Source organism: Lepidochelys kempii, chromosome 21 (assembly GCF_965140285.1).
Source record: "Lepidochelys kempii isolate rLepKem1 chromosome 21, rLepKem1.hap1, whole genome shotgun sequence".
NCBI lineage: Eukaryota > Metazoa > Chordata > Testudines > Cheloniidae > Lepidochelys > Lepidochelys kempii.
In genome coordinates, this window is record NC_136400.1 from 640,865 (window position 1) to 665,414 (window position 24,550).

At 40.8% G+C, this 24,550-nt stretch overlaps 1 protein-coding gene across 1 annotated transcript in view; it reads right to left on the reverse strand.

Annotated features, from left to right (window-relative positions):
- SYCP1 (synaptonemal complex protein 1) overlaps positions 1–24,550 on the reverse strand; it is a 74,003-nt gene that overhangs the window by 24,340 nt on the left and 25,113 nt on the right. The window contains exons 15-23 of the mRNA XM_078849817.1: positions 19,953–20,057; positions 14,961–15,064; positions 11,202–11,319; positions 10,859–10,925; positions 8,839–8,924; positions 6,766–6,828; positions 5,999–6,061; positions 4,302–4,364; positions 2,097–2,213 (exon numbers count right to left, since the gene is read on the reverse strand). Of these exons, the coding sequence (XP_078705943.1) occupies positions 2,097–2,213; positions 4,302–4,364; positions 5,999–6,061; positions 6,766–6,828; positions 8,839–8,924; positions 10,859–10,925; positions 11,202–11,319; positions 14,961–15,064; positions 19,953–20,057 (786 nt within the window). The remainder of the gene's footprint in view (positions 1–2,096; positions 2,214–4,301; positions 4,365–5,998; positions 6,062–6,765; positions 6,829–8,838; positions 8,925–10,858; positions 10,926–11,201; positions 11,320–14,960; positions 15,065–19,952; positions 20,058–24,550) is intronic.

Sequence of the window (24,550 nt, forward strand, 5' to 3'; positions counted from 1 at the left end):
AACACTCCGGAAGTCGACTCTAGCCTCGGTACTGTGGAAGCGCTCCGCCGAGTTAATTCACTTAATGTACTTAGAGTATTTTCTGTGGGGGGACACACACTCGAATATATAAAACCGATTTCTAAAAAACCGACTTCTATAAATTCGACCTAATTTCGTAGTGTAGACATACATTAGTTGGGTTTCCATTAGCTCAAAAGCCACTTTGTTCTTTATATGGTTCACTTGCAGTGCCTGCATTGTTGCACAGTTTATCTTTAACTGTAAGACAGGCAAAATTTTGTGGCATCAAGTTAAAAAAATAAAATAAACTAAGCTAAAAATATATTTAAAAGGTTAAAATACTATATATACACACACATGAGAAGAAATGCTTTTTTCACAGTGGACTTGTCTGACCATTTTTGTATTTTTCTCAAATATGAAACCACAGCTATTCATTTAATGAAATACACAAGATACATTTTGAAGTTATTCTAACAATTACAGTAATATGGATGGAATGAACCACTTGATTTGGAGTATTTTCTTCTTTGTGATATTATAATCTACAGTATTGAAGACTAAAAAATGCCTGGTTGCCCTGCAAAAATCTGTAACACAGATATTTTAAAATCTTAGTTTTTTCACTCTCATTGTATTTCAGTCTGGTACTTTCTAGAACAAAAAAATCCTGTGCAATTAGTTTTAAAAATAACATTTTTCATTTTAAAAATTCCTGTACTAAAATGCACATTAGTTGAAAGGCAATTTTACAAACTAAGGCCTACATTTTCAAACCTGGATTCCTAAACTGACGCACTAAATCCTAGCTTTTATTTAGGTGCCTTGCTTTAGAGACCCAAATATGAATGTTTTCACTTAAGGACTCAATGCTGAAAGCCTATAAATCACCAGTATTCATAGTTCACACACAACCAGTTCCACTGACTTTTTCATGGCACTGGTCAAACTCCCCCTACTAGACATTCACCAGGTGCTGCGTTTCGATCACCACACTGCATCCATGTGCTCTTATGCTTCCTGAATCTGAACAAAGCCCATGCATTCCCTGTCTCTTACTCTGGATCTCTAGGCACACTTTCAGGCTACAAATACTCTGCAAACAACCCATCTGCAAGCTTAGACTCCATGGTCCAACTTCCTAGGCCCTGAAAACTGGCACTGGCTTCCCTAGGCTCCCCAGTATCTGACTCTCACACCTTCTCAGAGCTCCAACCTTGTGGGCACTCTGGTTTAATTTCTCTTCAGGGACTCATGATAGTTGAAGCAAACATACACAGGCTTTACAACAGGTATTGCTAAAGTAATTACTTTTTATATTAGCGCAAAAGAAATTCAGATCGTGCAAAATAAAACATCTATATGCTATTCCCTGTCTCAATTTCCTCACCTGTTTCAGTTTCCTCCTCAGTGTTTTCTGGGATTTGGTTAGAGTCCTCTAGGGTGTCCGGGACACCCCCCCCCCCGCTGCCCATAGTTTCTCCTCCAAATCATGGAGTCTCTCTCTCTTTCCTCATGCCGGTTTCCTTTGACCTTGACTGGTCCCCCAAAGTCAAAAAAGTCCTCTCTCCTTCCAAAACCATGTGTCTTTGTTCCTCTCTCTGCACCATGCCTTCTTCATCTGTCTGACCCTCCCCTCCCAGATTTTGTGTTTTTAAAAACTAGCACTAACATCTTGGTACTTTGTTTTGCTCTTTGGGGATTTTCCACTTTTCAAACCCACTTGCAGAGAAGTTAGAGAAAACCGTTTCTCCAAGGCTTCAGCCATCACATTGTCCAAAAAATGGTCCCATTTGAATGGGATCCATTCACATTAATGACTTAATTTGTTTGATCTGTAACTTCTCCCAGCCCTTGACTGACTGACTTCAAATTGAGTGTTGGAGTTACACATACAATCCATGATTTCACATAGAAGTAATAAATTGTATATAGTCAGCTTCCCCATATGGCCATGGGTGTCCACAGGACTATAACATGTGAATGGAGTTCAGGATCAGCTCTAAATAATTTTACAAAGCACATTAAACATTGGGTAAATATCAAATTACTCAAATGAATCCAAAGAAACAGTACATTTTAGTAATTCTTACCTTTTCAATAAGTTTTTCTTCGGTTACGTTTTTTGCCTCGATTTCTTTTTGGTAGCTGTCAACTGTTTCTTTATGTTGCCTACTTACATTTTCGAGCTCTAGTTGTAATTTATTCATCTTTTAAAGGATAAAATCATTTCAATTAACCATTCAGGATTAAATTTTAATATATGTTGATTCATTTAAGCGGTTATTACCTAACCTATACTGGAGATACAAGATGAGTGAGGTAATATCTTTTATTGGACCAACTTCTGTACTGGGACAGTTTACCTTCAAGTCAATTTTTTTTTTAAAACAAGGATCTGAGCTATGGCCTTTCACATTTTTTCCTAATTAGTGGGAAAATAGCAACAATAATTTCAATTAAATCACCCCCTCCAATGGAAAAACATATGAAAAAGGAAAAGTGAAACGTAATGAGTTTCAACCAATACTGTCTCCAAGACATCATCACCTAAAGAGGGGGAAGTTTCTGATTACTTGAGAGGAGAGGGCCCCCCCCCCAAGTGTACATGATGTCCTAAAATTCACAAGAAAATAAGACCATGCTTGCTATTCCCTGGAAATTCATCCACTGGCATTATGACTTCCTCCCAGAGCTGTGCAGCCACAGAATAGTCTTCCATTCCTGTACTCTTCCTGTTCTTGGGGGGGAAGATTTGCTATGGAAAGCAGGGCTCTGCAAGGAGTCTCCATTGACTCCCATGCCACCTTTGCAATCCCCATCCTGAGCAGTACTGCGTACTCTTCAGCCACAGTCAATGATCTAGTCCTGTGGTTTTTTATAATTTCCATTTAGAATACCATTGATTGAAGAACAGGGAATTTTCCTGGCCCATTAGTCTTAGTAGGTTTTTATTATTATTAATAGTAATCTCTATGAAAGGAACTGTGTTTGTTCAAACGTTCTTTTAAACTGCTGATTTTGCTGGCAAAATGCCTGGAAGAGGCCAACAATTTGCATGTTTGACTGAGAACTGACTTCAGTGAAACCAGGACAGGAATTAAAAGGGTGCACCCTAGTAAAATTAGTTTATTCAAAATTAAGTACTTAGAATATTTAAACAACAGCTCATATTATGGCAGAAACAACTTATCACAAAAATTACATATAACCAGTTAATATGCATTTGAATAATTAGGCTAGAGAAATTTCTTGTGCTACTTTCAGTAGATGCTAGAGAAAAGAAGTTCAGAAGGAGAAAAACCATTTATATTATTTTGTTCATTTTAGTAAAGCACAAGGATATTAGTAATTTAAATAATGTTATATTGCTGTCAAAGTACGTAACTGTATTTTTAAAATTGTTGTTGTAGCCATGTTGGTCCCAGATATTAGAGAGGTAAGGTGGGTGAGTTAACATCTTTTATTGGACCAACTTCTGCTGGTGAAAGAGACAAGCTTTGAGCTACACAGAGCTCCTCCACAGGTCTGGCTGACCTGACCAGCTACAATGCGCACATAAAATGCTCATTTATGAACAAATCATTTGTGGTTTAACCCTGCTCGAGTCAAGTCAATGGGACAACTTCCTTGATCTGAATGATACAGAAGCAAGCCCCGAATAACTTTATATTTTCCAGGAAAACTGAACCTGACAGAATTAAAAGTAAAGAGAGATTCTGAACTCCCAAACTCCTATTTGGATTTGAATTTTGTTGCTGACCTGTATCTCTGCAATGAGCCAAACTAAAATCTAAATAAAAATGTGCTTATCTATCTGTAAAGGTCCTTATGTGGTCACAGACATTGTAGTATTGGAATGCTACATCTGAATATCGCAACGTGGGCCAACTTCTAATTAAAAGTATTAACTAATCCAAAAAAGATAATACATGCTTGGGTGCTTGGCAGCACTGAAAGTCTGACTACCCTTGAAATCTTGTCCTAGAAACAGTGGATACAATTTCACAAATTTCTTATTAAAGGTTTGATTCAGTGAGGTACAGAGCATCTCCTGTAAGATTCTGAGAAACTTCAATCCTTACTGATTTCAATGGGGAGCCGACAGTCTCCAATATATCATAGCTTGATACAACAAGATGCTGAACATTTTGGCCCCAATCCAGCAAAACAATTAAACTTGCTTAATTTTTAAGCACAGAAGTAATCTCATTGACTTCAATGGGACTGAAGGACAGACTCATGCTCTTCAACTACTTGTCTTTCACTTTTACAAGAAATATTTAGTATACACCTACCTTCTCTTCATAAATACTGGATTGCTTGCTTTCTGCTGCAATATTTTTTTTCAACACTTTATTCTGTTAAAACCAAAATGAAGACTAAAGGTATGCATTTAAACATTTACATTATTTTATTAACACACTGGAGTATTGCTTTGCTGCTTCGGTAGCTAAAATTAGTATAAAACACAGGGCAAATTGAGGCGGGGTATCTTCAGCTGTCCATTTACAGCAGTTTTCTGCATACTGTGTACTGCCTCACCAGCACACAACAGTCAGAACTGGGACTAAAGATTGATCACGGTACCCTCTCCTTTAAACTTTTTTTTTTCCCCCCACAATCCATGTCCCATATCAGGGCCCCTAAGATTTGTGCATTGAAAAATCCTTCCTGTGGAAGGAAAGCTCAAGTACCAAAAACCAGTTGGAGAACACTTAAATCTCTCTGGTCACTCGATTACAGACCTAAAAGTGGCAATACTTCAACAAAAAAAACTTCAAAAACAGACTCCAACGAGAGACTGCTGAATTGGAATGAATTTGCAAACTGAATACAATTAACTTAGGCTTGAATAGAGACTGGGAGTGGATGGTCATTACACAAAGTAAAACTATTTCCCCATGTTTATCCCCCACCCCCCATTGTTCCTCAGACGTTCTTGTAAACTGCTGGAAATGGCCCACCTTGATTATCACTACAAAAAGCTTCCTCCCCCACCCCCGCCCCGCTCTCCAGCTGGTAATAGCTCACCTTAAGTGATCACTCTCTTTACAGTGTGTATGGTAACACCCATTGTTTCATGTTCTCGGTGTATATAAATCTCCCCACTGTATTTTCCACTGAATGCATCCGATGAAGTGAGCTGTAGCTCACGAAAGCTTATGCTCAAATAAATTTGTTAGTCTCTAAGGTGTCACAAGTACTCCTTTTCTTTTCACGTACCTCAATAAAACTCTTTTTTTTACTCTTTGTGGACACTGTGGAAAACTCTCCACATGGTTCAAGGTTCATGTGAGCAACATGGGTGGAAGAAAGGAGCAAAAAGCAGGATGCAGAACATCTCTGCCTCCTGCTTGTTGAACTTCCATGAAAAAATTAATACAGGCCCAGGCTGCACTGCAAAGGAATCTCCAGAGGGCCAGACCTGATGCAGTGATACAGAGGCTCCATGCAGACGGCCCAAGTTTCTGGATGGCTTTTCTACAAGGAGACAACTCTGCCCCCTTGTAGGGTGAGATAGGGGAAAACTCTGTGAAAAAACCTTCAATGAGATTTTCTCACAAAAAATCCACTCCCATGGCTTTTAACAAGAGAGGACAATCTGAGCTCAGATTTTTATTTTTCTGCTTTTCCTGATGGATAATTAACATAACTCAAGTGTTTATTTAGAAGTATACTGATAACACTGTGTATCAAATACAAAATAATCAGAATTCATTATAAATATATTCTTTCTACAATTACTTTTCACAAAAGTAGACCAAGTTTTACAATTAAAAAGAACCATTTTAAAGACCAAACTTTCTTTAGATTTGACCTGAATTAAGACTATCATAGAAAAGGGAACCAGTTATGTAATCTCATAGACATTTGCAAAGACTCCACATCTATTTAAAATCCTACCAGAGACTGAACAACAGTATTGCTCTACACAAATGCAGTTGGATTTCTTGTGTTTCATGTTCCTGTAACTTTAAAAAATTCTACATACCTCTTGCTGCAGTTCTTCGTTGTATTTGGTTTTATTTTCAATCTGTTTCTTTAAATTGTTAAACTAAAAACAGAGAGATTTCAAACAATGAATCATTGCAAAATTATTATTTTTAGAATTTGTTAATTTATTTGATTGATATTTTAAGAACAATTGCAATTGTCTTTGCTTAGGTCCCAATTCAGTAAGGCACTTAAGCATACTCAACTTCAATAATGTGATTAACCTCACTGATGCTCATTGGAACTATTCTTGGCCCCAACTCAGTAAAAACACTTAAGCACATGCTCAAGTATCTATTTAGTACAACTTTTAAGCATGTGTTTAACTATAATCACATGCATAAAACCCACCGATTTCAGTGGGACGTAAATTACAAGCTTACGTGTTTTGCTGAATCAGGATTTAGAGCACTAAAGCTGTAATGGTTTTGATAGTCTACTGCTAGCTAGTAAAACTGTAGTAGGACAGCCCAACAAAACAGGGTGACCAAATGTCCTAATTTTATAGGGATAGTCCCGATTTTTGAGTCTTTTTCTTATATAGGCTCCTATTACCCCCCACCCCATCCCGATTTTTCACATTTGTTGTCTGGTCGTCCTACATCAAAAGCTGTAATTAGAGCAGAGCAAAAATTTGTAATATGGAACCATAATCACCTCTTTTCTGTTCACAAATTGTATATAAAATACTGCAGCTAATGCTTATAACGGAAAAGAATTTTTGAAGTTCTCTCTAATTCATAGTATAATAGTACACTCTCATACCTTATTTTCTAGCATCTTCAGTTGCTTTTCCTTTCTTGAAATTTCACTTTCAATGTTTCTAGTCTGAAATACATTATTTTAAAATCTGGCTAAACTATTATTAGAAATTTTACCACAAATTGCCCCAAAATATGCAGCTAGTTTTCTTCTGCTATTTATTTATACTTACAGAACAAGCAAGCAAATATCCCTTGTTCTGGGTGTCTTTATCTAATTTAATTTCACAGTAAAACTTCATAAGACACTGTTTAGCATGCTCCAAGATATATTTCTATGCACCAGAAAACATAAGAAAATAAAAATCCTCCACACCAGACATACTAGTATTAAAATCTCGTCTAACCCACAGACACCCATGGGTCACATTGGTCATTATAATCATTCAGAGACATACATATGGAAAACATGGGAGGTGTTATGCATGATGAAAATTACAAGATCTAGATCTTGTAGTTAAAGGCAGGTCATTCAAAGGTATAGGGCGTTGAGACAAACTTCTACAGACAGGAAGTGGGAGACATTTTTCCCTGATGGATCACTGTGTATTGCAGATCTTACAATATAAGTCTCTTGATATACTTAGTAAAATGCTAACAAAGAGCTTGTGGAGACTTCAGAATGAAATGAACAGTAAGACAAACAGCTAGGGGACACCCCTGTTTTGAGGTGAAGATCAAAGGGATAGTCCGGTACAGCTAGTGATGCAGAGAAATTCCGGCATTCTTCAATCTGTGAAGACAAGGCACCAGCAGGCTTGATCTTCTGAAAGGTCCCGGTTGAAAATGCTAGGGAAAGACTTTGGGTAAGTTATCCTATAGGAGACAGAGGAATGTCCTGTGAGTTAAGAAAGAGAGAACCTGAAGCACGGGCCTAGTGCAAGGCCTGAGGTCTCAACCAACGTCAGCAAAAGTTATGCTATGAGCAACAGTTAGGCCCTGTCAAAAGCATATGCTTGCCTGCAAGTCAGTGTCCGGTACACGATCTCGGCACCAATATTGCTACCATTGCTAAAACACAATGAATATGTAAACACATTCCAGCAGGCCAGTACAAGAACACTCCAACCAAGCACATGATAAAATGGTTTGACAAAAGTAATGAATAGTGATGTTCTGTCTGAAACATCAGGAAAAAGTACAAGGGTGATAACAAACATGTCATGAAACACGTAAGGTGATAGATAAGTTGTCTACCCCAGGCTGTTTGTCTCAGTCTATAAACATTGGGATACCTCGTTTTTACCCTTCGTCTGGCCTAAGGGGTACTGGAAAATCCATTGTCACAGGCATACGTGTTAGTGTACCTGTAACCATTGAGCCAGGGCATTAGCACTGTGCTTTGTTGGCAATAAACCTGGCTGGGTGCCTTCACTACTAAACTAAGTCTTGTGTTTATTGGTCAGTTCGATCAGAGCCTGCTGTATTGGCTATCTGGACAAAGCTAGTGCAACATGCAGGAACACACGCATGCAGCCAAACATCTGACAAAGTGTAAGCTCTAGAATGCATTTTATGATTTTGTTTTATCTGCAAACATAGGTTTCCAATATTCTGATTTTGTATCATTTAAATCTCTGTTTGATAATAAACTTATTCTTGTTTTCACTATAAATATATCTAAGTGCTGTATATTAAGTGGTCTGGTGATCCTGAATTAAAACTGTAATTTGGTGTGTATTATTCCTTTTTGAGTAGCAAAGCTGAGTTCTGTGAACATGGAACAGGGGCTGGGCAGTCCAGAGGGACATTCCGAGGACTTGGGGATTGGTGTGTTCCTATCACTAACCTGCACAGGGTGTGCAAGGCCCGAGGAGTCCTGGAAGGTAGTGTTTGCATTGTCAGAGGCCAGTGCAGTCAGTGAGCTGATCCACAGCAGGTACTTTCTCACTCTAAGGGGTAGGTAGGTGCCTCACAACCCTGGGTACTCATAGAAAGCATCACAACCAGCCTGTTCCTACACAATTATTATTTCCTACTCGCCATCATCTGTTTCCTAAGGATACCTTTTTTTGGCTCAGACATTTACTGCTATAGCTTTTTCATAATAAGATATAGCACTGTATATATCCCATACATTTTCTTCACTTTCATCCAGTTTAGTTTTAGCTTCTTCATCTTTCTTTTTCATCTTCTCCTTCAGAGACTCCAAGTCATTTCTAAATGCCAAATTAATAAGTATTAGTAAATAATTAATTTTAAAATGAAGATTTCTTTCACTGCTGCTAAAAAATTTTTAAAAAATCACAGCTTAGCTCGAAGCTAGAAAGGCAGCTTCCTTTATAGCTAATATTAAGGGTGCTTTATGCCAGTCTTTGAAGATGTCCCTAAAAGGTACAGGGCAGTGGCGCAGACTTTCACTTCTGAGCTGTATGTATTTTTCACAGACCTAGAAAGTCCTATGCATACAATAAGTTTATCTATCTACATTATTTTAATGCATCTATCTCCATAATATCTGAATCCATATTATGGAAGGCAGATTAACAATGAGACTTGTCAAAATATACAACACTTCAGATGGTAAAATTTAATAAGAATCCTCTTCTCCATAATAATCTCATTTTTTCCACATTTAACTAATAACTTTGTATATGCTATTTTCTTTAAATTTCCTCTATAATTAAAGGGTTTTTCTGAGAAAACTGAAAACCCAAACTTCTAACGTCTTAGATGAAAATGAATGATGCAGTATAGCTCTTGGTATAAACTGTGCAACAATTACAAAAAAAGAACCTAACTAACAAATATAAAGTGGGAGTAAATTATTGTCATAGTAATTTTATGGCTCTGTACACTGCCAGAATAGTGCAGAACAGTCTTAATGTAAATGAGAATGTGACACAGAGGCAAAGGGGCCCCTGTTCTTTGCAAACAATTCTCACCTCAAACCTGACAAGCTCACTACACTAAACACACATCTTGCAGAATATTTATCAAAAAGTAACACATAAGGTATCTACAGAAAGCTCATGACTTCTCAAGACTCATAAGCATTGCAAGATGAATGTGTGGGTAATATTTAAGGAACTATATGGAAAGTCTGCTTTTTGGACTTGAAGCAGAAGTTCATCACCAGAGGATAAGTCTCCACAATGGCTCATTTGAGGAGGTCGGAATTGTGAACATGTCTTGGTTAGCCAGTGACGTAATGCAAGGCTCAATAGTCTAGTCTTGCTTCATCCCAAGACTTTCAATGGAAAACCATCAGACACAATCACAAACAATCAAAACCACTTGGAGGTAAAAAAAGGAACGGTACAAAAGACAGAAATCACCCTGAATGAATGAATGAAGACAAAAGACTGTTTCAGTATAACACAGAAGGGGAAAGGCACTTGGTATTCTTTCACTGAGGAGACATCTTGAGGAGGGTGCTTGATCTCACAAAAAAATTGGAGCGGTGTTCCTTTGAAGCCAGCCAGCTCTGCAATGCACTGAACTTTGGCAGGGAAAACCTACTTTATTAGATTGGAAAAGTAAATATTAACAAGTGTAGACCTAGGTTAGTGTTTTATGATTTAGTTGTGACCATCTGTTTCCAATACTCTTATTTCTAGTAGAATTGCTATCCTTTCTTAAATAGACCTTATTTAATTTTATTACAAAGCTGTATCTTCTGGAGGAGGAGGGTTTAAGGTAAAACTGGTAAACTGGAGTATGCTCTGCCTTTGGGGACAGAGGATCTGGAATTTCTGTGAGTAACCAGAGTCAGGGACTGGATATCACAGCGAAATGCTCCAGAGGAATTCATACACAACCAAAAGGACCTGGCAGAGCCTGCAGGAAGGGTGCTTGCATGGCTGACAGGCCACCCAGTCATCACAGGCAAGACTCTCCTTTGTTACCTCCTCCTCGTCAGGAAGGAGGGTAACAAGGTGACTCTCAGTCCTGGGTGCCCCAAAAATCACCAGAGAGAGAGTAAGACCCATTACATTAACATACAGCCTGAAAACAAATATATTAATCTGAAGTCATAGAAGCCAATGCGTAAACATATATATCTAAAAAAGGATAACTCCAAAATCTAATGGTAAATAAATGAATCAAGACTTTCTAAGAATATGCTACTTATATTTTTGTTTTTCCTTCCCTTAGCTGGCCGTTTGTTTCTTCAAGGTTTTCTATTAGCTTCTTAGTCTTTTCTTCTTTCTTTCTGTTATCCTAAACAAAGATGCATACAATCAATTATTTATTTTGAGTGAAATTCAATCTGTGCAGTGACAGATAGCACAAAGAAGTACATATGCTTTTATCTAGTCCTCTGCAAAGGGTGAATTTCACCATTTGTATTTTAAAGTGCAAAAATTGTGTTTCAAAATTAACTAACATCATGAAAATGGTCCTGTGTCATATTTTGATATACCATATGCTTTAATCACATTTTATTTTGAGTAAGAAGTGTCTTCCAAAAGAAGGTAAGTTTACTTCTCAACTTGCCTTATGAACTTCTTGTAGTTTCTTGAGCTCAGTGACAGTATCGCTTTTCTTTTGAGATATTTGTTCTTTTTCTAATAAAAGTTTACTGCAATTCATATTTAGTTCCTCATTCTGTATCCTATAAAAATAATTGGGAGATAAGAGGAATAATTTACTTGTATTCTCAAATTCCCTTTCAAATCAGATCATGACGAAGCTTCTTGAACATAGGGTAACTGAAACATTGCTGACTCACCACTGTACAGTTAGTTTTTGGTTATGTAAATCCCTGCACGCTGGCTGGATTAAGAGGTGGCAGATTTGCCTAAGAGTACAATTATTTTTCAGTGACTGTACAGAATGCAAATCTGTGTGCCCTCAGGCCCTGATTCTACTAACTGCTTAGCATGCTGACATAGCTGTACATTTAAAATGACTTTGAACTACCAAATTATGTACACAGCTAGAATATGTAACCATATGTTTTTATTGCTGTTATCTTTGTCCTCCTCCCACCATGTGTTACATACACTTAATATATCTTGTCTTAAAAAGCGAACATCATTCGGGGATGTATTTGCAGTAGGGATATCAAGCAACCGTTTATTTAAATATATTTGAATGTTTTCTACATTTTCAAATATGCTGATTTCAATTGTAACACAGAATACAGAGTGTACAGTGCTCACTTTACATTTTTTATTGCAAATATTTACATTGTAAAAAAATAGTATTTTCAATTCACCTGATACAAGTACTGTAGTGAAATCTCTATCATGAAAGTTGAACTTACAAATGCAGAATTATGTACAAAAAAAAACTGCATTCGAAAATAAAACAGTAAAACTTTAGAGCCCACACTTCCACTCAGCCCAACTTCTTGTTCAGCCAATTGCTCAGACAAACAAGTTTGTTTACATTTACAGGAGATAATCCTGCCCGCTTCTTGTTTAAAATATCACCTGAAAGTGAGAACAGATGTTCGCATGGCACTGTTGTAGCCACCACTGCAAGATATTTATGTACCAGATGTGCTAAAGATTCGTATGTCCCATCACGCTTCAACCACCATTCCAGAGAACATGCATCCATGCTGGTAATAGGCTCTGCTCAATAATGATCCAAAGCAGTGCAGACCGCTGCATGTTCACTTTACATCATCTGAGTCAGATACCACCAGCAGAAGGGTGATTTTCTTTTTTGGTGGTTCAGGTTCTGTAGTTTCCGCATTGGAGCGTTGCTCTTCTATGACTTCTGAAAGCATGCTCCACACCTCATCCTCTCAGATTTTGGAAGTACTTCAGATTCATAAACCTTGGGTCGAATGCTGTAGCTATCTCTATCTTTAGAAATCTCACATTGGTACCTCCTTTGCATTTTGTCAAATCGGCAGTGAAAGTTTTCTTAAAACGAACATGTGCTGAGTCATCATACCAGACTGTTATAACATGAAATATATGGCAGAATGTGGGTTAAACAGAGCAGAAGACATACAATACTCCCACAAGGAGTTCAGTCTCAAATTTAATTAATGCATTATTTTTTAATGAGCATCAGCAGCATGTCCTCTGGAATGGTGGCCAAAGCATGGAATATTACACAAATGCTTAGCATATCTGGCACGTAAATTCCTTGCAATGCCAACTACAAAAATGCCATGTGAACGCCCATTCTCACTTTCTGGTGACATTGTAAATAAGAAGGGAGCACCATTATCTCCTATAAATGTAAACAAACTTGTTTGTCTTAGCGATTGGCTGAACAAGAAGTAGGACAAAGTGGACTTGTAGGCTCTAAAGTTTTACATTGTTTTTGTTTTTGAGTACAGTTATGTAACAAAAAAAATGTACATTTATAAGTTTCACTTTCATAATAAAGAGATTGTACTATAGTGCTTGTGTGAGGTGAACTGAAAAATACTATTTATTATTTTTACAGTGCAAATATTTGTAATCAAAAATATAAAGTGAGCACTATACACTTTGTATTCTGTGTTGTAAGTGAAATCAATATATTTGAAAATGTAGAAAACATCCAAAAATATTTAAATAAATGGTTGTTTGATAGGTTAGACATTAGGAAAAATTTCCTGATAGTAAGGGTAGTTAAGCATTGGAACAAATTATATAGGGATGTTGTGGAATCTCAGTCATTGGTGGTTTTTTAAGAACAGGTTAGACAAACACCTGTCAGGGATGGTCTAGAAAATACTTAGTCCTGCCTCAATGTAGTGGACTGGACTAGATGACCTATGAAGGTCCCTTCCAGTCCTCCATTTCTATGATTCGAAATAAGGCTATAAAATCATTGTGACAGGCAATGGATTCTTCTAGATGTTTCTACACTGCACAGCTTGTGGAGCTCTGATCCTGACTGGGGCCTCAACCATAATACAAATAATAGAATAACAGGGTTGGAAGGGACCTCAGGAGGTCATCTAGTCCAACCCCCTGCTCAAAGCAGGACCAATCCCCAACTAAATCATCCCAGCCAGGGCTTTGTCAAGCCTGATCTTAAAAACCTCAAAGGAAGGAGATTCCAACACCTCCCTAGGTAACGCATTCCCGTGTTTCACCACCCTCCTAGTGAAAAAGGTTTTCCTAATATCCAACCGAAACCTCCCCCACTGCAACTTGAGACCATTACTCCTCCTTCTGTCATCTGCTACCACTGAGAACAGTCTGGATCCATCCTCTTTGGAACCCCCTTTCAGGTAGTTGAAAGCAGCTATCAAATCCCCCCTCACTCTTCTCTTCCACTGACTAAACAATCCCAGTTCCCTCAGCCTCTCCTCATAAGTCATGTGTTCCAGTCCCCTAATCATTTTTGTTGCCTCCACTGGACCCTTTCCAATTTTTTTCACATCCTTCTTGTAGTGTGGGGCCCAAAACTGGACACAATACTCCAGATGAGGCCTCACCAATGTCGAATAGAGAGGAAAGATCACGTCCCTCAATCTGCTGGCAATGCCCCTATTTATACATCCCAAAATGCCATTGGCCTTCTTGGCAACAAGGGCACACTGTTGACTCATATCCAGCGTCTCATCCACTGTAACCCCTAGGTCCTTTTCTGCAGAACTGCTGTCTAGCCATTTGATCCCTAGTCTGTAGCGGTGTATGGGATTCTTGCGTCCTAAGTGCAGGACTCTGCACTTGTCCTTGTTGAACCTCATCAGATTTCTTTTGGCCCAATCCTCTAATTTGTCTAGGTCCCTCTGTATCCTATCCCTACCCTCCAGCGTATCTACCTCTCCTCCCAGTTTAGTGATTATACTAATAATCTCTCAGGTTATCTAAAGTGGGTCTCCAGCTGTAAATACTAATACTAGTATTAGTCTAATTTTAAAATGCACAGATAAATACAGTAACAGTGTTGTGGGGGGGGAGAGAAGAGGAAGGTGGTAGTCCATTCAACTTTTACATTACTGAAAAATACTCTGAGCAGAAGGGAAGGGAATTGAGGTATCAGCAACAATTGCACCTTGATTTCTCTTTTACAAACTTTTGACATTTGTTACAGCTTAAGCAGTTTTCCAGGGTTCTTCCTAAAGACAACCCCTTTTCATACGTAACGCTTCCCCCCTTTGTGCTCTGGTACCAATAAGAGGGAGAGACAGCAGAGACAAGTGTGAAGTGAGAGATGCACAGTAATTGCAAAGGGGTACAATGTAACAAAATAAACCTTACATTTTTCATTAGAAAACAAATCACAGAATTTAAATATGCATTAAAAGGAGCAACAACTTTAAAGGTAATGTAATTAAAAATAAAGTCATACATCTCTTTTTCAAGCTCTGCATTCAGTACTGTAATCTGTTTTAAACAATTTTGTTCATTTTCAACTGCACCAGTTAACCGTACTTCCAAATCACGTACTTCTTTCTGCAGAAAAAAATGTCACAAGTGCTTATGCATTTATAATATATAGTTTCTGAATACTGCTGCAAAGAAACAGACAACCCAAAACTTCATAAACCAATCTATGGACAGCTGTTAGTCAGATTACATTTATATAGCATTGTATGGACTACTATGATATTAAATGTTTGCATTAAAATATTTCATATAGCTACACAAGACAAATCCTCTCCCTAGTGCATAGCCTGAGTAACCAGGTTGTAAGTGTTTTGTTTGAGTGCATAGATGGGCATATGCACTCCTCACAAACCCAATGGAAGTTTGGGAATACAAGGAATTCAGGATAGAGCCTTCAGTGAGGAATACATAAGATGTTATTAGGATGTATATGCAAGGGATGTGCTACAAAGAGGAGGGCAGAGCACACCCGCACATCCCTCCATTCCATCACCAATACAGAATCCCAGAGAAACAGGAATCCATAATAGTTGGAAAGGGCAGGTCATGGAATCCTTGTGGACAATACATGTCAAAGAAACAGTTACTGTAGGGTAACTAACCATTCTTTCTTCTCTGACAGACTGGCCACATGGATTCTCCTCTTGGTGACACTCAAACAGCTACCCATTTGCTTGGTTGATGCTAGTGGGAGTCCTACTTAGATAACGTCAGGAATCTTCCAACTGTGTGGACTAACAAGCTCTGAACAACATCATACTGAAAACTGGTACTCCTTTCATAAATGAGCTGTTTGAAAGACTGTTCTGCCAAGGTCTTTGCAAAGTTGGACTTCTGCAGAGCTTACAAGCTGTTAAGGATCTGGGAAGGAGACTACGTTCCATACCAGGGCTGGCCATGTCAAGCATCTGATCATGCCGTTTTGCATTGTGCAACACTCCCAGCAACCTTCCAGCATTTCTTTAATGACATCTTCAGGGACAAGCTGGACAATTTGTCATCATTTTTCTAGATGACATCCTCATTTTCTCTGAAAGTCAGTATCTTCATTTTCATCCCGTGTGCATTGTCTTGGAGAGACTCTGCCAGACCTCTACGCTAATCAAGAGCAACGTGAGTTTGATAAGGATATAATGGAATTGTTGGGATTTATTGTCTCACGCGAGGGACTCACCCTGGACCCCCATAAGGTGGCAACAATATCTGAGTGGGCCACTTCCAAGGATGTATGCAATGACTCCTGGGGTTCACCAATCTCTTCAGGCAATTTATTAAAAGGATTCTCTAACATTGGTTGCACCCATAACGGTGATCCTACGAACAGTGGCCTGGTTTGCCTCGTCCATAGAAGCTCAGTTGGCTTTTGATCAACTGAAATCGGCATTCACCTCAGCACTGATTCATGCAGATCCTACAAACCATTTATGATTGAGGCTGATGCCTCAAATTTTGCCACAGATGCAATACTATCTCAATACGTGGGCAGCTGCAACCAACTCCACCCCTGTACCTTTTATTCTCAGAAGCTAACCCTGGTGGGAAAAAAATGATATTTGGGATAAGGGGCTATTGGTTATTAAGTCAGCTTTCAAGGAATGATGACACCTCTAGAAGTAGCCCAGTTCCTGCTCAAAGTCCTGACAGACTACAAGAACTTGGAATACCTATGGATTGCTAGACTTTTTAACCATTGCCAGATCCACTGGTCTCTCTTCTTTTCTTACTTTGCCTCTGTTGTAAGTTATCACCTTGTGAGAAGAAATGGAAAGACAGATGCCCTCTCCCACAAAGACAAATATCTCAAAGCAGGCGATGAGTTCTCTGCCACCAGGCTCAAGATGTCCAGCTTTGTCAACAAGATTACTGATAACAGTCTGATGTTCTCCAATGACATGTTCACAATCCAGATCCAACAGAGCCTGAACGATGTGGGTACCCAACCTGACTCAGAGTTCTGACTACAAAATGGCCTCCTCTACCACAAGAGTTGTATTTCTGTTTTGGAGGGATAAGTTATGCTTTTGGATTACATTTGTTTTGACAGCCCAAACATCTGCAACTTCAGACAAGAGTTCCTGGAATACCCAAAAGGCATCCACTGTTGGCACCAGGGCCAGATTGATAGCCTCATCAGGTGAGGAAGAGAATTCCCTGGGCATTGAGGGAAACTGCAGCGTCTCCCTAGCCTGCCCTGTTGGCTCTCCCTCCTGCTCTTTCAATTCCAGTGAGGAAGCCCTCGCTATCATTGACAAACAGATAGCAAGATCTCCTCCTCATGGCAGCTTTTACCACAGGGAGTGACTCCAGGGCTGATGGGATGGCAGGCCCCAATATGGGCAATACAGCCATGGTGGCATCTCATATTGATACTGTCTAGGTTGTGGGTGGTCCATTCATTACCATCTTGCAGAGGGCCAGATACTGATTGTCCTTTGGGTATCTCCTAGGGTATCATTCCACATTCTCTGACGAGGAGTTGCTGTAGAAGCTAGGAGAGAAAAAGGAGAAAACCTTCTTCAGGAATGGTGGTGCCATCAGGTGTAGGTCCAGCAAGGATGGTGCTGGTACCAAGATTGGTGCTTGAGTCAATGTTGGGAGGCACAGTGAAAGTGAAACCATCAAACCTTGGTGCCTGAAATGATTTCTTAGTCAGTGTCATGGTCGGGGCTTGAAGGTATCTTGGTGCCAAAATAGATATAGGGGCCAAAGTCTCTCTGGCTTTCTTTGATATTGGTGCCCTGCCACTGTCTCTAGAACTGGAACGCCTCAGTAGTAGGTCTTTGAACTTAGAGTCCTCCTTCCAGGGAACCCATGATGTTCACTGAGGCAAATGCAGCTTCAAGCGCTCTGTGCTGGATTCAAAGTGTCCTGGGTCTCTCTCTTCCAGTGTCAGTGCCAAGGAGGTCAGCACTGATGTTCTTCTTCGAGTGCTTGTTCATGTGGATTCCAAACAGGTGTGTGCATGTGCACGTGCACAGTAGCCAGAAGATTTTTCCCTTAGCAGCTGCCGTAGGGTCAGCCTGGGCGCCCCAGGAGTTACACCTTCATGGCGCCCAATATAGAGTGCTGTTGACCTGCCACCCCCTCCTTCTCACCGCCAGTGATGGTAGCTGGAACTTCCCTCGCTCTTGCTCCGGCAAATGGCTTAGCAGCTTGACTCTCGTTGTATTCTTCTTGTTTAATCAGTTTAGTTTGTTACCTAGTTAATTAGTTGTAAGTTCCGTTACAGGGTTTTTTCCCGCAGGCTTCCCCCCATTTCTTGCCACACCGGGACATGCCGTGATTCCCGGGTTTCAAGACCTGCAAGGACTGAGCAAAATGCATGCCAGGGAGCAAAGTCAGTCCCCAGACTTCCGACACTTCGAGGTGCAGCGCTGCCTCGGTCCTCGTATTCCGATGCTTCCAAGTTGGAGTGGGACTCGTACCGCTCCGACTATAGTGGGAGCAGAAAGTCATCCTCCAGGCACCATAGGAGGTCCCGACAGTGGGCCTCTCAATGGCAAAACCCAGGTCGGTTGCCCTTCTGGACTCCATGGGCTTTCCTACAAGCTCAGGGTTGGAGCCAAGGCTCTCGCTCAGGTGCCACTTCAGTCATGTCTGCTACCTTTATCCCACCACGTCCAGTGTCTGAGCAACTACCTCTGGCATCTATGCCAGCATCTGAATCAACATTGCCGACGTCGGCACCAACATTGGCAGCCCCTTCGGCAGTGCCCTGGGCTCCAGAGGTGCCAGCGCTCAGGTCACGACGCCAACAGCGGCCTTGGCACTGACTGCGGCACTGGCTACAGCACCAGCCCGTACTAAGGCACCAACGCCGTCATCGACACTGCCTGCACCGATGTTGACAACCACCATGGTGCAGACACACTACTTGACAGTGCCTCCTGCACTGACCGGGGTGGGGGTGGGAGGGCGATGTCAACGCTGGTGCTCTTCTCGGCACCAAGACCAGACTATCAATCCCCACTGGCTCACAAGATCCCTCATGCAGGGATGGAAGGGAACAACCACCTCCCTTAGTGACCTCCTCCTCATCTTCCCCAGAAGAAGCACTCGCAGGCGCTACCATCGCCTCAGCCCTGGAAGACTCCAGGGTGTTGCAGCAACTGCTCTGCCAGGTCGCACAGGGTCTGGGCATTAAGGCGGAAGAAGTTACAGAAGATGCAGACTCTATGGCAGACATCCTGCCCCCTTCAGGCCCTTCCCATATCGCCTTACCGCTAATTAAGACCCTGACATGAACAACACATCTCAAAGAACAACAGTTATGAGAAGGTGAGTAACTGTTCTTTTGCAGTACTGGAGTACCCATCGGTGCCAGTGTCAACTTTCTTCCAACTCTTCTCCCTGCTGGAATCAGAAGTGTGCCGGGTTGCCAGGGCACTTGCAGAGGAGAGCCTCCTTAGTGCCTAACAGGACATATCTTCTCCTGGATTTTTAAATGTAATATATGTAATGTAAAAACTCATAAAAACATTTAAATGGTGATACTGGGTCAGACCAATGGTCTATCTAGCCCAGTATCCTGTCTTCCGACATTGGCCAGTGCCAGATGCTTCAGAAGAAATTAACAAAGCAGGGTAATTATGGAATAATCCATTCCGTCATCCAGTCCCAGCTTCTAGCAGTCAGAGAAAGATTTAGCAACACCTGGAACATGGCATTGCATCTCTGACCATTTTGGCTGATAGCCACTGATGGACCTATCCTCCACGAACTTATCTAATTCTTTTTTTAACCTGATTATACTTTTGACCTTCACAAAATCCACTAGCAATGAGTTCCAGAGGTTGACTGTGCATTGTGTGAAGAAGTACTTCCTTATTTTTATTTTAAACCTGTTATTAATATCATTGCATGCACAATAATTTCTGTAAGTCACTAATCAGGATATTCGAGCGCATTATATCAATAAGATATTTCTGAGAAAAAAGTCACCCTTTCTACAGACCTCTCTGATTTGAAGACTATCCTTCATCTCTTTTTCTCTCTCTTGTAGTTTCACAATAGTGATCTCAAGATGTTTCTTTTCAGATAAAAGTCCTTGAACTTGTTCCTGTTTAAGAACATTGAGCTCAAAATTTACAAAAATAGGGCTTGCACATATAAAGAATAAGCTTAATTGGCTAAATTCAGCCCTGGCATACATGGGCATATTTTTAAATATAATTTCTAATTACACAACCAAGTGTAGGACCATAAGTAACATTGTATAATAAATACATATACATTGCAACCAAGTTAGACTGCATTAATGATTTGGGGAATTTGTCGATGTAGATTTATTAATTCTAGTTGATATTATAAAGTTGTTCTTATGAAACTGTTGTATCACGGATTGTGGATGTGGCATCCACCATTTTCTGCCAGACCAGGAGCAATAGTCATTCATTAAACCTAAAACTGTTGCCTATTAAGGTGGAAACACCTTGGGCCAACAGGTTGGCAGAGGCTGGGAAAAGCTAGTCCCTACATCTCCTCTCAAGAGATGGGGAGTGGAAAATCCCCAGTAGCAAAGGATTGTTGGTGGCCCGTATAACATGAGTGACAGGCTCACCGAGACAAACAGGAAACTTTGACAGCAATGAGGAAGAAATCGACTTGCCTTCACCGGGGGAGGGGAGGGAGGAGCTGGGAGGGTCCAGTTTAACTGTGGAACCAGCCAAGATCAGAGAAAGTTAGCTGACCTAGAAAGGCTCTGTAGTGACAGAAGGATCCCAGACACCCCAGAGGAATCTGCCCAAGCCCAAAAAAATCTTCAAAGTGGTAACAAAATTGAGGCAAGGAAAACACAAATTCGTGTGTTTATTATTTCATCTAAATCTGCCTCTCTCTCATATGCTGTTACGTAAAGAGTAAATGTTGTAGAATCCTGTAAAAAATCTGTTTGATGGCTTTCACTATCACATGTCCCTGAAGGGTTAAACACAGAAGGCTAACACATTCAATAGGATTCTAGGAAACAAACAAGAGCTGCTCGGGAAGCTTGCAGGAGATGGCACTAGAATCATAGAATCATAGAATATCAGGGTTGGAAGGGACCCCTGAAGGTCATCTAGTCCAACCCCCTGCTCGAAGCAGGACCAATTCCCAGTTAAATCATCCCAGCCAGGGCTTTGTCAAGCCTGACCTTAAAAACCTCTAAGGAAGGAGATTCTACCACCTCCCTAGGTAACGCATTCCAGTGTTTCACCACCCTCTTAGTGAAAAAGTTTTTCCTAATATCCAACCTAAACCTCCCCCACTGCAACTTGAGACCATTACTCCTCGTTCTGTCATCTGCTACCATTGAGAACAGTCTAGAGCCATCCTCTTTGGAACCCCCTTTCAGGTAGTTGAAAGCAGCTATCAAATCCCCCCTCATTCTTCTCTGCTGCAGGCTAAACAATCCCAGCTCCCTCAGCCTCTCCTCATAAGTCATGTGTTCTAGACCCCTAATCATTTTTGTTGCTCTTCGCTGGACTCTCTCCAATTTATCCACATCCTTCTTGTAGTGTGGGGCCCAAAACTGGACACAGTATTCCAGATGAGGCCTCACCAATGTTGAATAAAGGGGAACGATCACGTCCCTCGATCTGCTCGCTATGCCCCTACTTATACATCCCAAAATGCCATTGGCCTTCTTGGCAACAAGGGCACACTGCTGACTCATATCCAGCTTCTCGTCCACTGTCACCCCTAGGTCCTTTTCCGCAGAACTGCTGCCTAGCCATTCGGTCCCTAGTCTGTAGCGGTGCATTGGGTTCTTCCGTCCTAAGTGCAGGACCCTACACTTATCCTTATTGAACCTCATCAGATTTCTTTTGGCCCAATCCTCCAATTTGTCTAGGTCCTTCTGTATCCTATCCCTCCCTTCCAGCGTATCTACCACTCCTCCCAGTTTAGTATCATCCGCAAATTTGCTGAGAGTGCAATCCACACCATCCTCCAGATCATTTATGAAGATATTGAACAAAACCGGCCCCAGGACCGACCCTTGGGGCACTCCACTTGATACCGGCTGCCAACTAGACATGGAGCCATTGATCACTACCCGTTGAAACTATCCTAGTTTCAGGAGATATGCATTTGGACCATAGCATCCCCACTGCCAAGAGTTGTCAGACACAAGATCTGCACTTGGAGTGTATGCCTAAAGGCCCAAAGCCAGGGACAATGCTAACCACCACCCAGCCCCAGCAAGCTAAGGGCACGTGGGGTTCAGCATTTACATCCCCTCACTGCAGTGTGTCAAGTGCCTAGCACGGGAAGCTTAACCAGATCTGTAACAGGGAGTCAGTGCTGCCCGAATCTAGGATTCACAGGGCCTGGAGTTGGCCCTAGGGTGACCAGGTAGCAAGTGTGACAAATCAGGGCACTTTGGGAGGGCTTGGTGTGTGTGTGTGCATATAAAAGACAAAACTCCTAATATTGGGACGGTCCTGATAGTATTGGGAAGCCTCGTCACCCTAGTTGGCCCCTCGGCCTGTTCTAAGGGGAAGAACGCTCCCCACCTGATCGAATGATGTGGGATACAACTCCAGTGAGGGAACTGTGGCAACTAGGTCCCTGAATCCTTTGTATAGCTTCAGACCCTTGAAGGTTTTGTCTATAAAGGGGCACTTGCACTGCCCCAACAGGCACTGCTATCTATAGTTTGCCAACCTCTGCAAGCTGGGCGTGTGCATCACTATAAATGGGAATCTTATGTACTGGCGATTCTCAAAGAAAAGCATCTTCCCTTGGGTGGTGGTGGGGGAAATCTATAAACAAAAAAATCTATAACTTTTGAAATAGCTAGTTCAAGAGGTAACAAATAAAATGAAATTTTAAGTACAATTAACAAGAAAAACCACATGGTCTAACCTTAAACTCTAAGTGGTCAGAGTCCCTAATTTCTCTCTCTTTTATTAATATCGTTTTTTCTGATTGTTCACACACTAACTGCTGCTCCAAATCTTTTTGAAGTTTTACTGACCTCTCCTAAACAGTAAAGGAAAATGTTTTAACATGTATCTTACAGTAAGCTGAGAAGATTTATTAAATATGGGTTATTTTCAGTCATATTTTTATACAACAAAGAATACATACTACTCCCTCTCCCCCATCCTGCCCCACTCAATGTCAATGCTAGAAGTGCCTCCTATCCCATGCCTGGGTAAACCCCACAGATGACGGAACGCAAAGGGGACCATGAAATCCACTATGAACCATACTATGCCAATCTAATAAAAGTGAAGAGTACTCAGATAATACAGTCATAGGCACCAGTATAAGACTCTACTGGATTTAAGGAATTCATATTGGCAGTGTCACAGGGTGACTGGCCCCTTGTAAGAAGGGATGGGGCCAGCTCCACCAATGCCCTAATTAATTAGCTCCTTCCCAGCCTGAGGGGATGATAATAAGAGAATTGGCTGACACTTAATGGACACATGGGCCTTAGAAAAGAGCTGAGGGCTGGCTGGCAAGGCAAGAGGCCAGGTACTCCAGGGGAACCAACCTGGGGAACAGTGCTCTGTACCAGAGAGACGCAAAAGTAGCCCAGAAAGCAGCAGAGAAGAGTGTTCAGAAAATACGCTGAAGAGAAACCCATGAAGGGCAGAAAACAACATTTTTGTTTGTATGGACTTTTAGTAGGACTTTTGCTACCCCAGAAGGTGTTGTTTGTGACTTGATCAGAGGGCCAAGCCACATCTCCAGCACCAACTTGCGTATGTAGAGTTTAAAGAGGCTCTGAAGAAGAGGGAAACGGAGGCAAAGTACTACAGAGCTACCCTGGGCAGGCAAGGGGTGCTGCCGAACAGACACACTCTGTTAGAGGGTCAGCACTAATTCCTGAAGGTACTTCCCTAAAGGGAAATACCTAGTATGTGTCATTCCCGTCCATGATGATTCACTGGGGAAAAGATTGATAGAACTGCAATTCCTTGTTATGCCTGACATACAGGAAAAAATAATGCCTCGTAGGGAGAAAATGCAATTCCATTGAAGTATTTCCAATGGGAAATTCAAAAGTGTCTGTAAACATCCACAAAAGGCTCACGCCACTTCCCGCAACCCCACAACATGTCTGTAAAAATGGGAAAAGTATACAGGATACCCTAGTGTGAGCGCTTTGATGAAAGACTGTCTATGCTTCAAGCTGGAAGGTGTAAATTCCAGCTTGAGGAGACATATACACTTTAGCTATGATCATGCTAACATGCTAAAAATAGAAGGCAGCCATGACAGTGCAAGCAGCTAGTTGCCTTGAATATATAGCTGGCCTCTTGGAAAGGTAAGTAGTTGGAGTGGCTAGCGCCACCTGCTGCTCATGCCACTGCAGCTACACTCTATTTGTATCACATTAGCTTGATTAGAAAAAGCATGAGTATACCTCGAGTTGAAATTTATACTTTCCAGCTCAAAATGTAGACATGCTCTTTGTTAAACATAACATTCTCAAAAATCTATAGCACTTTGTGTGAAGTTAGAAGTTTAACAATCCATACTGAACACCAAAATAGACAGTCGCTCTAAAAGAGCTTACATTCTAGTTTTACAAACTAAAAGTTACAGAAAAAACAG